This window comes from Rosa chinensis, chromosome 6 (genome assembly GCF_002994745.2).
Source record: "Rosa chinensis cultivar Old Blush chromosome 6, RchiOBHm-V2, whole genome shotgun sequence".
Taxonomy (NCBI): domain Eukaryota; kingdom Viridiplantae; phylum Streptophyta; class Magnoliopsida; order Rosales; family Rosaceae; genus Rosa; species Rosa chinensis.
In genome coordinates, this window is record NC_037093.1 from 58283927 (window position 1) to 58295653 (window position 11727).

The 11727-nt window shown below is 37.1% G+C and overlaps 2 protein-coding genes across 4 annotated transcripts; both read left to right on the top strand.

Annotated features, from left to right (window-relative positions):
- The first annotated feature begins 126 nt into the window (after window positions 1-126).
- On the top strand, window positions 127-3032 carry LOC112173544 (amino acid permease 3). 2 transcript variants are annotated; one of them, XM_024311180.2, is made up of 7 exons: window positions 127-249; window positions 883-997; window positions 1180-1407; window positions 1525-1618; window positions 1713-1927; window positions 2017-2159; window positions 2256-3032. In XM_024311180.2, the coding sequence occupies exons 2-7, from the start codon at window positions 883-885 to the stop codon at window positions 2913-2915; spliced, it is 1455 nt and encodes a 484-aa protein (XP_024166948.1). In that variant the 5' UTR covers window positions 127-249; the 3' UTR covers window positions 2916-3032. The 2 variants fall into 2 exon arrangements, with proteins under 2 accessions (XP_024166948.1, XP_040365543.1); XM_040509609.1 differs by lacking the exon at window positions 127-249 and having other exon boundaries at window positions 621-997.
- A 710-nt stretch (window positions 3033-3742) lies between these two features.
- Window positions 3743-7780, top strand: LOC112172372 (amino acid permease 3). 2 transcript variants are annotated; one of them, XM_024309682.2, is made up of 7 exons: window positions 3743-4662; window positions 5566-5683; window positions 5775-6008; window positions 6123-6216; window positions 6325-6539; window positions 6661-6800; window positions 6883-7780. In XM_024309682.2, exons 1-7 carry the CDS (start codon window positions 4657-4659, stop codon window positions 7534-7536), a joined length of 1461 nt encoding a protein of 486 aa, XP_024165450.1. In that variant the 5' UTR covers window positions 3743-4656; the 3' UTR covers window positions 7537-7780. The 2 variants fall into 2 exon arrangements, with proteins under 2 accessions (XP_024165450.1, XP_024165451.1); XM_024309683.2 differs by lacking the exon at window positions 3743-4662 and adding an exon at window positions 4903-5419.
- Window positions 7781-11727: the final 3947 nt, after the last annotated feature.

Below are 11727 nucleotides of genomic sequence, written 5' to 3' on the forward strand. Positions count from 1 at the left end.
GCTCATTCTCTCTGTTTATGGGAATGAATTTATATTGAAATCATATGGAAGACATTACAGGTGGTAATTTTGGACACTGAGTTGGTCACATATGAGACACATTGTATATTACCATGTATGCAGGGGGTTATTGCAAAATAGGGTACTACTTAATCAGAGTCTCCGTTCTGTTTGCATGACCCAAACAGAGAGAATCCCATATAGAGCAAATCAGAAACATAAGAGAAAGAAGTGCAGCAAATAATAAAGGTAAGGATCTTTCACAAGATTTTGTTTTTCAGTGCTACTGTTTATCAATTTCAGCTGCTTGGGACAATTTCATTAGTTAATGAGATCTCTACCTTGGATTCATAATCCTTGGATGTGTAGTATAAGGCTAGGATTCATTCAAGGAAATCCTAGCAGATAAAATCCAAGCAGAAAATCCAAATCCGACTCTCTTGAGTTTGGAACTTTGAGGCACTTAGGCAGAAGCAAAAATAGGGATTTGGGAGAGATTTTGAAAATCTCGACAACTTTGGATTTTATTTTACTGATGGTTGAAGATTTTCATTTTCCTAGAGTCAATGAAATAGTAAAACCATTTGACATATTACTGTTTTTTTTTTTTGGGGCTCAAATTATATGTAGTGTTGTTAGTCAACCTGATTACACTAGTCATCCTCACTATAATGTGGGTTTCTGTTATTGACTCATTACCAGGCTCAGATCCATTTAATCAAGGGTCATCTCTTTCTTTTTCACTTGTAGTTTTCATAGATTTTGCCTACATGATTGCACAAACTTTGGGATTACATACAAATTACTCCAAGAATTGGTTGAGTATGACCAAGTACAAAAGGCTAATTATGTGTTGTTGTGGTTGTTCTCTTTATCACAAAGATGGTGGACAACACTGCTTCAAGGAACCATGTTCATTCCAACCCAGCTTTTGATGCCTCAGTTATGGATGGAGGCTCCAAGTTCTTTGATGATGATGGCCGTCCCAAAAGGACTGGTAGTTTTCTTTTTGTACTTATATATCTTGCGTAGCCTGTTAAAGTTAGAGTATATTTCAAAATCAATTGACAATAAGTGAGGAGGCCTGAAATTGTTAGATTGTGATACACGCTCATAATTCACAATGTTAGATTGTATATTCAAATTTGTCCTCATTACTTGTGTTGCTTTATGGACCAGGAAATGTTATGACTGCAAGCGCTCACATAATTACTGCAGTGATTGGTTCTGGGGTTTTGTCATTGGCTTGGGCCATTGCTCAGCTTGGCTGGGTTGTTGGTCCTGTTGTGATGGTCATGTTTTCCTTAGTGACCTACTACACTTCATGTCTTCTCGTTGCCTGCTATCGTGACCCGGTCACTGGAAAAAGAAACTCTACTTACTCGGCTGCTGTTCGAAACCATCTTGGTAAAATTCTGCCAACAGTTTGATCTTTTGGACCATATGAAAATGTTGGGTCTTTTTTAGAACTTCTGTTCTAAATAGTGTCATTCTTCATGCATGGTGCTTGTTTTAATTTCTCAGGTGGACTTAAGTACAAAGTTCTTGGAATAGTTCAGCGCGTGAACCTTTTCGGAATCACCATTGGCTACACCATAACAGCATGTATAAGCATGGTGTAAGTCTCATTGTTTAAACCCAAATAAGAGCTTGGTAATTGATTAAAACATATTCTTTGGTTAATAAAGGATTTTTGGTATGTGATTAAACAGTGCAATACAAAGGAATTCCTGCTTGCACAAGAGTGGTGGAGAAAAACCATGCCCGGTAAACAGCAATCCCTATATGATTGCTTTTGGCATCACAGAAATTATATTATCTCAAATTCCAAATTTCGATAAGTTGTGGTGGCTATCTACTGTTGCTGCAGTCATGTCATTTACATACTCAGGGATTGGACTTGTCCTTGGAATTGCTAAAGTTGCAGGTACAAATATACCAAACACAGACATTCTAGGACTAGAACGGTATTAGTAAAATTAACCCAGCCTTATTTTTCTGCTCGAAAATTACCAGAAAGTGGAACAATGAAGGGAACTCTTACTGGAGTACGCATTGGAATTCATGTGACTCAAACCGAAAAGATATGGAGGATCTTCCAGGCACTTGGTGACATAGCTTTTGCTTACTCATTTGCTATCGTCCTCATTGAAATTGAGGTCTATATCTCCTTTGAGATTCCCATAGTTACTACTTTTTAACCGTGAATTATACATTTAACTAAAACATATAAATTATACATGTAACTATTGCAGGACACAGTTAAATCTCCACCATCAGAAGCCAAGACAATGAAGACGGCCAGTAAAATTAGTTTAGCAGTCACATCCGTTTTCTACATTTTGTGTGGTTGCTTCGGTTATGCTGGTTTCGGAGATTTAGCCCCCGGAAACCTCCTCACCGGTAAAGGCCTCGGAGATTTAGCCCCATATTGGGTCATTGACTTGGCCAATGCTGCCATAGTTGTCCATCTTGTTGGAGCATACCAAGTCTTCAGCCAGCCCCTTTACGCATTCGTTGAGAAAAAAGCAGCACAGCTTTTCCCAGATAGCCACTTCATTTCAAAAGAAATCCAAATCCCCATCCCTTGTTTCAAGCCTTACAAGCTTAACCTTTTTAGACTGGTCTGGAGGACACTTTATGTGACGGCAACCACTTTGTTATCGATGGTCTTCCCGTTCTTCAACGGCGTGGTTGGATTTCTTGGGGCTTTGGGGTACTGGCCAATGACAATTTACTTCCCTGTGGAGATGTACATTGCTCAAAAGAAGATACCAAAGTGGAGCACAAGATGGCTTTGCCTCCAAACTCTAAGTCTTTCTGTGCTAATTATAGCTTTACTAGCAGCTGTTGGCTCGATTGCCGGTGTGATTGAAAGTCTCAAAGATTACAAGCCATTCAAGACCAGCTCTTGATTTTGCAGAGTTTTACTTTTCAGCTATGCATGTTATTCACCAAAATCAAAACTTTTAAGTATTTCCCAGTGCAAAAAAGAACGGTGGCAAAAGAACCCTATTAAGTTTAATGTTTTGAAATAGTTTCTTGGTCCAACTGAGTTGTTTTTTCATCAAACATATTGATTGGTTATGGTACCTTACTAGTTACTACGAACCATTGATAGTGCAGATTGTTAAACCTCCACTGACAGAGACACAGACTCTACACCATCCGATGATTGCCCTAGAGTGCGTCAGATCTAACAGAAAATGATGCTAGTCCCAAACGCTCAAATTATTTCTCTCACGAAATTTTTATCATTAAAAATCATGTGAATTAATTCGTTCCACCATTAGAGACATTTGCTTCCTAGCCACAATCCTCCCTTTGACACTATCTAATTCAATCATGTTCCTCATGAAACGAATTTTGTGGCGGGACTCGGGAGATGGTTTAGTTAGTTTGTGACATCAGGATGTTGAGAAATATGGATTGACAATATCCATGTTGAAGCTAGTACTGCTCTTTTGTTCCATATATTGTTCGATGTATGAGGGATTTTGGTTTTTCATGTATATTTATTCTCCGTACAAAAAGATCAGAAATTGAAAAAAAATCTCACATTGAAAAAGTAATTGATCTAACATTAAAAATTTTATGATCAAGATTTTTCAAACCGTGCATATGTGATTGTGTAGCACATGTTAATGTCAGTTATACTTTAATGTATGCAGAGAGTACGTTTGGCTAGAAGTAGGCTCTCAATCCCTTCTTGATTTTATTGAAAGAAAAAAAATCCTACTTATAACCTATTCTTTTGCTAAATGAAATGCATAAGTTTTTTTATTATGAAAAAAATGTTATTCTTTTTCTTTTTAATCTCATTGAGGTTTTGTTTTGTCTTATTCCCTTTATGAAAGTTAGACAACTACCAATCGAAAGGAATTAAGTTCTTAAAAACGTCCATACACACAACTAGGCTCACAAAGCTGAATAGCGCGCTGATAATGATCAAATTGCTTTCTGGGTTGCTTGAGACCCTTGAAAATTCATACTGGGTTTGCCTTTATATCCAAAAACCATTGAGACTGACTTCTGATAGTTACATTCTTTGAGCCAGTCAATTCTGAAACATGCTTTCCCTGAAGACTCAAAGAAGTTCAATATATTTACCAAGATCACTCATACAAATATTCCAAAATTTAGTCCCTGGTATATTTTCATCTGTCCAATAAGATGTTGAAATTCCACCCCAAAATCGAGCGAGTGTGGTTGATCACCTGGTGGGGTCTTGGTTCCAACACTATGAGTATGCATATATCCCTTATTTTAATATCACAAATTCACAATCACTCGAAAGAAAACCTTGACTGGTAAACAATATGCTCTGAGTGGCTTTCTTCCATCTTTTGGTGTTCTGGGAATTATTATTTATGAATTATGGGAGAGAACCATATTCATTATTCTCTTTTGCAGTAAGGGATGGATGCCAAGCCTCACACGTGGGAGTTCTTTTATTCTGATTTGTAAGGTGGTCTTTTAAAAAAGATCGATTAAACTAAACTACTGGTTTTAGTAGCTCTCAGCTCTACTATATAAGGAAGGTTGGTTCATCCAAGAGAAGCACAGCAACAAAGTAATACCCATCTCCCATATTTTCTCTAATACAGTTGCTGCTGTGGCTTAATTTCATTACACACAGGAAATCATATCCAAATAATGACGGTAAGGCTCTTCATTAAGCTTTGGTATTTCAATACGTAGAAGTCTTTTTAATTTCAGCTATTATAGATATGTCATGTTATCAAACCGCCCATCAATAATTCATAAACGAATTCTAACACGAATTCTTTATATCGAACATCATTATTAAGTACTGGTAGTCGGGTACGAAGATATTTCGGTAGATATGTCACATTGTGCATGTAGTTTTCATGGGCTAACATTTGGTCGATGCCCAACCATCTAAACCAAAGGCATGACGTGTAAACATGACACTTTTGAAGTGTCATTACAAGTACCAAGTTAATCACTTATCACCAAAACAGGGCAGCGGCTTCTCCTACTAATCTGGGGATTGGCCTTTCCGAACAATATAGAAATTACGTGTTGGTGTTGAAAAGGAGAGAGGCAGAGAGCGTGAGAGTGTTCGGGTGGTGAGTGGTGGGTCAATAAAAATCAAAGGTTGGGAAAGATCTTGGAAATCTAAGAACAGAGGAGGAGACTAGTCAAGTTGGTACACCACCAAAAGAATTGGGACATCGGTGCTTATTTGGTGTATTAAGCCACGTGGATGGTACTGGGAACCTTCGTGTCTCAAACGGCTATATACACCCCACTCCCATTCCTATTTTGTACATCTAATTCAATTCACTAAGCAAGCAAGCATTAGACACTCACTCACTCTCCCACTGCCATTTTGCTCGAAGCAGAGACTTCATTTTGGGGTCTTTGTGATTCTGTGATTCTTGTTTTGTGTGTGGTGAGAACTGAGCAAAGCTCATAACTAGCCTCGGTTCCATTGAGGAACAAGATCCATTTCTTTCTTAAACGGTAGGACTTGTTTAGCTCTGCATATTACATAATTTAAAACCGCTCGTGTTCTGTGTTGGTTTTTCTTTGTAAAAGATGGGTGATAACAAGAACCAGATGCTTCAACACAACCAAGTATTTGATGTCTCAGTCAATATGCCGCCACAGGGAGGCTCCAAGTGCTTTGATGATGATGGCCGTCTCAAAAGAACTGGTAACTTTTGCTTATCCAGCACTGTAAATATGCTAAAGTATTAGCCTCTATGGCAGATTGGGTGGTAATTCTTTCATAAACCATGAAACAGGAACTGTTTGGACTGCCAGTGCTCACATAATTACTGCTGTAATTGGGTCTGGAGTTCTATCCTTGGCTTGGGCCATAGCTCAGCTTGGATGGGTGGCTGGCCCTGCTGTCATGTTCTTGTTCTCTTTGGTGACTTACTACACTTCAACTCTGCTCTCTGCTTGCTACCGCTCCAATGATCCTGACACTGGAAAAAGGAACTACACTTACATGGATGCTGTTCAATCTAACCTAGGTAAATTTTAAACAGTAGTTTTTATCTTCCGGCATATAAATTATGAAAAAGGTCGAGTCTTTTTCTCAAAAGTTGTAAAGTTCAAATCTTTATCGTGGTAATCTCATTTCTCAGGTGGAGCTAAGGTCAAGATTTGTGGATATGTTCAGTACTTGAACCTTTTTGGAGTTGCCATTGGATACACTATAGCATCATCTATTAGCATGATGTAAGTCCTTGAACTAAATCATGAACTTGGTGATGTAATCTGGGCTAAATTAAGAATTTACTGTTTTACTTGAAATAATTTGCTCGGCTAATGGTGGCAAATAAACAGGGCAATCAAGAGGTCTAACTGCTTCCACAAAAGTGGTGGAAAAGATCCATGCCATGTCAACAGCAACCCCTACATGATTGCATTTGGCATAGCAGAAATTATATTCTCTCAGATTCCAGACTTTGATCAGTTGTGGTGGCTTTCCATTGTTGCTGCAGTCATGTCCTTCACTTACTCCACAATTGGACTTGCCCTTGGAATTGCTAAAGTTGCAGGTACAATATTTAGCTCTATGCTATACCATACTTTCAAATCTGAAATTAGTTGCCTGCATATGATTAAATTGATCTTGTAAACTGACTCAAACTTGTTTTTTTTGTGGTTGTTAATTATTAGAAACTGGAACAATCATGGGAAGTATGACCGGAATAAGCATTGGCACTGTGACTGAAACCCAAAAGATGTGGAGGAGCTTCCAAGCTCTTGGTGACATAGCTTTTGCCTACTCTTACTCTCTTATTTTGATTGAAATTCAGGTATATATCTCCTTTACCCAGAGCATAATTATTATATTTCATAGTGAATTATGCATGTAACTAACCAAATAGTGCATAACAGGACACAGTTAGATCTCCACCATCTGAAGCCAAGACAATGAAGAAGGCCACTATAATTAGTGTTGCAGTGACAACCCTTTTCTACATGCTATGTGGCTGCATGGGCTATGCTGCTTTTGGAGACTTATCCCCTGGAAACTTGCTCACTGGTTTTGGCTTCTATAACCCATATTGGCTCTTAGACATTGCCAACGCTGCTATAGTAGTCCACCTTGTTGGTGCATACCAAGTTTACTGCCAACCCTTATTTGCCTTTGTTGAGAAAGCAGCAGCGAAAAAGTATCCGGAGAGCGAATTTATATCAAGAGAAATCAAAATCCCAATTCCCGGTCTTGGCCATTGCAATCTTAACCTCTTCAGATTGGTGTGGAGGACTGCCTTTGTGATTGTGACCACTGTAATCTCTATGCTCCTCCCATTCTTTAATGATGTGGTTGGACTTCTTGGAGCTTTGGGATTCTGGCCATTGACTGTTTACTTCCCAGTTGAGATGTACATTGTGCAGAAGAGGATACCAAAGTGGAGCACAAGATGGCTTTGCCTCCAAATCCTAAGTGTTGCTTGCCTTATAATAACCATAGCTGCTGCTGCTGGCTCAATTGCTGGGGTGATTTCTGACCTCAAGATCTACAAGCCATTCAAGACCAGCTATTGATTCATCAAGAGTTAACCAATTTCATCATTAATTAGCAGTTCCTTAATCAAGGAAAGAGACTTGGTCATTAGGGACAATTCCTCCTCATGTTCATATAACTAAAGCTTCAATTGGTGATGTTGATGTTAGTGTTTGTTGTTCTGTATCTGTGTTGTTTTTTACTGTCTTCAAGTGGAGGAAAGGCTTTGGCCATGTAAGTATTTCTCTGAAATCAATGAAGAGTATTCTCAAGTTATTTTCCCTATTTTCTTGACACAATTAACAATTCTGGATCAAGACGAAGTCCATTTCATCAATTAGATTGCCCAACCACCTCAATTTCCATAAAAAAAAAAAAAAAAAAAAATATATATATATATATATATAGGATTTTTCTCACGGACATCTCGGAATTTCTATTTTCACCCACTTTCGGATCACATATTTTGATCTTAACCGTTTAGTTTTTAGGTCCTAATGTATAGATCATCTCTACAAAATTTCAGCCAATTTGGTGATCCGGAACCGTTCGTGTATATTGTTGTAATTTGCAGTTTTGGATGCCTTAACGATCACCAAATTGGCTGAAATTTTGCATAGGTGATCTATACATTAGGACCTAAAAACTAAACGGTTAAGATGTGAAAATGTGATTGGAAAGTGGGGAAAAACGGGAAATCCGTACCGTTTGCACGGTACAGACGTTATATATATATATATATATATATAAATTGTATCTTCATAGGAACCACTGAGAGTGCTTATATATATATATATAAATTGTATCTTCATAGGAACCACTGAGAGTGCAAAATTTTAAACCCTCCACTAAAAAAGAAAGAATTAACAGGGTGAATGTGAGCCGTCCAATTTTCAATCTCCATGTGCTGCAGATTTGAGAGAATGTGATAGGCCATAAGATGAGATAGCATGGTTAACTTATCAGATGTTACTCTTCTCAGCTTGAGACCCTAGGACCTAAATGATACAGTTGTGAAAGACCTCTCTGTGAGGATGGAATTATAGACGGTTTTGTGTTACAACTAATAACAGCACCAAAGACCAAAGATCATTGACTTCCACTTAATATGAAAATGGGTGGTCAAGAAACCCATTTACCTAATAACCAAACCTAACAAAGTCACCTGGCTTTAGCTAGCTAGCTAGGTTGATATGCCCATTAAAAGAGTAATGATTGATTACTTGTGTGTCAAGCTAATTTCCCAACCCCATCACTATAATTTGTAGGTAGAGAAAAGATTCAACTGACCACAAATGCGGGAATTTGATCCTGATATCTCTAGACTGACATCAAGTTGCATCATCACAATAAAGAATTGAATTCAGAGTCCCACATGAACAGAATCACCGTGCTGCAAGAACTTCTGCCTTGTTTCCTAATGGATTTTAGAAATGCAATGATTTGGCACAAGTTACGCGCATATTGCTATATTAAAGTAAACAAGTGTACGTTTCCCTTTAAACTTTGATATTGCACGTTTCTATTGAACAGCAAAAGGGGATTAGTTTAACTAAAAGTTCGATCTGGATTCTGGATGGATATAGATTGATTCTCTAGAAAATTCAAAAGGGTATGAGAAGGGTGGAAGTTAGATAATGGCTGTGCTCATGAAAATCCTGACTCTTTGAAGTTAAAAATATCAAAATTCAAAAGGGTAAGGAAACATAGTTCTTGGTGATGATGATGCCTGAACTAGTGCTGTACTGCTGTCCATTCATCTACATCGTCAATGCCTAAATTAACTTTCATTGGGGTCAAGAGTTGGAAATATAAATTATAATGTATCTTTTCTTATTCATACTTCGACAATATAATATATCATAAGAAGAGATCATTATTAACAAGTGAACATACCATGTGATCGAAGCTAGTGGGAAGTCGGCTGCTCCGGGCCGCCAGCTGAGGACTGTGGACGGCAAGTGTTAGGTCCTCTGCTTTACCATGGATGCTGCTATACATTACTTCAAGGATTTAAATTTCCTCGAAACTGCCGAAATTTCTGTAATTTTAAAGTACTGAAACGAAATTCATATGCTATATCATTTCCGTCAAAAGTGTCCCGAAATTTTCTGAAATTTTCTGTACATTTCTACGAAATTCTTAATTTCTGAAATATCTACACACACAATATATATTTAAAAATTCACACCGAAATTTTGTCCGAAATTTCTCTAAAATTTCTGTTAAATTTTTATGTCACCTACAATGAATTTTTACTTCATACTTTTATAGAGAAAATATGAAATTTTGATTTTTTTGGCAATCAAGTTGAATACAACAAAAAACTTTTTTGTTTTTATCTGCTACAAAGTTGAATGCTCCAACTATAACATTATTTCCTTTTTGCTTCGTCTCAAATATTGTATGCTTCATACACTGTAACATCATATTAGGTAATTCCACAATATCCGATATATGGATTGCATGTGGAAATGGAACAACACGTACACATACAATAACCATGTGATGAAGTACGAAAATCATTTCCAAAATTCATGTACTTGGGAGCAATATTGTATGATACTAAATGAAAGCAGTTCAACCAGCTACATCGAACCACATCATAGTAGCTTTTATATTCCTTTTGTTGTACTTGTTCATTTTCATTTACGGGATTTTGGTTTTACGTGCCCCGCCCCACCCCCTTGTAATTTTCTAATTATTAAAAAAAGTAAATCATATTTACATTATCAATACACATAGATAAAAACACTAGTTTAGCAACCTACTATAGTACTAGTTAATTACTCGTCCATATAAAATATCATAATTTTATTATAAATGTATAATTTTAGAGATGTTACATTGTAAATAGGTTTATTATAAGTTAGTTTAGTCTATGTAAAAGTTTCATTCAAAAATATCATTTTATAAATGCAATTAATTTGATTTCTTTATTTTTAACTGAAATTTCCACCAAAATCGAAACTTTCTCCGAAATTTCCTTAAATTTGAAGTATCGAAATCGAAATCGAAACTGAAATTTGAAACCTTGCATTACTTATAGATTTTCACTTTTCATTGGTAACACAATAGACCTTTGGTGAGTTGCCTTTGCTGGTAGGCGAAGATTAAAGAAACAAATTAAAGTGTCCCTTTGTTTTCTAAAAGAGAGTTTGTACGTACTTTAATAGCAACGGGGAACCAAAATATAATTTCTAAGATTCAGGAAAATGTCTAATCAACTTATAGTAAACCTACTTACCAATACTTCTCCCACTTTAGTCACCGGGATAGGAAAATGGATCGATACAGATAGACTTTTACAAATTGCTCATGCTCCAAAACTATATGCATTATGCCAAGGATAGTACTGTTGTGTTTTTGGCTCATTGATACAATCTGAAAATTAGGATGCAGAATTCAAATCCAAGTCTAGAAAGGAAAGAGGTTTGCGCGCAGCTTTTCTATAAGTTCTAGGAAAGTTAGTCTTTCAATTTCTATTAGGATTTGTATTAAAGGTTTAGTCTATTAGGATTAGGAATCCTAATTGTATATTGTATCAGCAGCCTCTATGCCCTATAAATAGGAGCTGCAGTCAGTTTTCTGGAATAGGAAGACAGAAAGTGCAGAAAACTGAGAGTCAAGGTGATAGAGAGATAAGAACTAGTCAGAGGGGTTTGAGGGATCTGCAATAAGTACTTGTAAACACCTAAATTCTTCATAGTGCTAGTGAATCTCTCAAGAGAGATCACGAAGTGGACGTAGGCTAAAGTTTTGGCTGAACCACTCTAAAATCTGCTGTGTTGTTTCTGTTTTCAGTTCATCTATTTTCTGATTTTGCTTAAGTAAAACACAAAGATCCTAAAGGGGGCTTACACAATAAGTGGTATCAGAGCCAGGTTCAAGGTGTTTTGCGATGGTGAACGACAAAGTCATTGTCGAAGCAGGAGATGTGAAACCGTCCATTAAGCCCTTTAATGGCAAGGACAACTTCACGCTTTGGCAAAGGAAGATGAAGAACGTTCTGGTTCAGCAAGAGGTTGATGAGGCAATTGGAGATAAGCCTGCAACAATGATTGAAGCAGATTATACAAAGAAGAATAAGAAAGCAAAGAGCTCCATTGATCTGCATCTTGCTGATAATGTCTTGCTTCATATTGGTGAGAATATGACTGCAAAGGAAGCATGGGAGAAGCTTGAAAGCGTCTACAGGGGTAAAACTATTAGCAGCAAGTTGCTCTTGAAGG

Coding starts and splice junctions, on each gene's coding strand:
- LOC112173544 (XM_024311180.2), top strand. CDS start 883: ATGGTGGACAACACTGCTTCAAGGAACCATGTTCATTCCAACCCAGCT. Junction 1,408..1,524: donor TGCTGTTCGAAACCATCTTG/GTAAAATTCTGC, acceptor TTAATTTCTCAG/GTGGACTTAAGTACAAAGTT. Junction 1,928..2,016: donor TGGAATTGCTAAAGTTGCAG/GTACAAATATAC, acceptor GAAAATTACCAG/AAAGTGGAACAATGAAGGGA.
- LOC112172372 (XM_024309682.2), top strand. Junction 6,009..6,122: donor TGCTGTTCAATCTAACCTAG/GTAAATTTTAAA, acceptor CTCATTTCTCAG/GTGGAGCTAAGGTCAAGATT. Junction 6,217..6,324: donor GCATCATCTATTAGCATGAT/GTAAGTCCTTGA, acceptor GCAAATAAACAG/GGCAATCAAGAGGTCTAACT.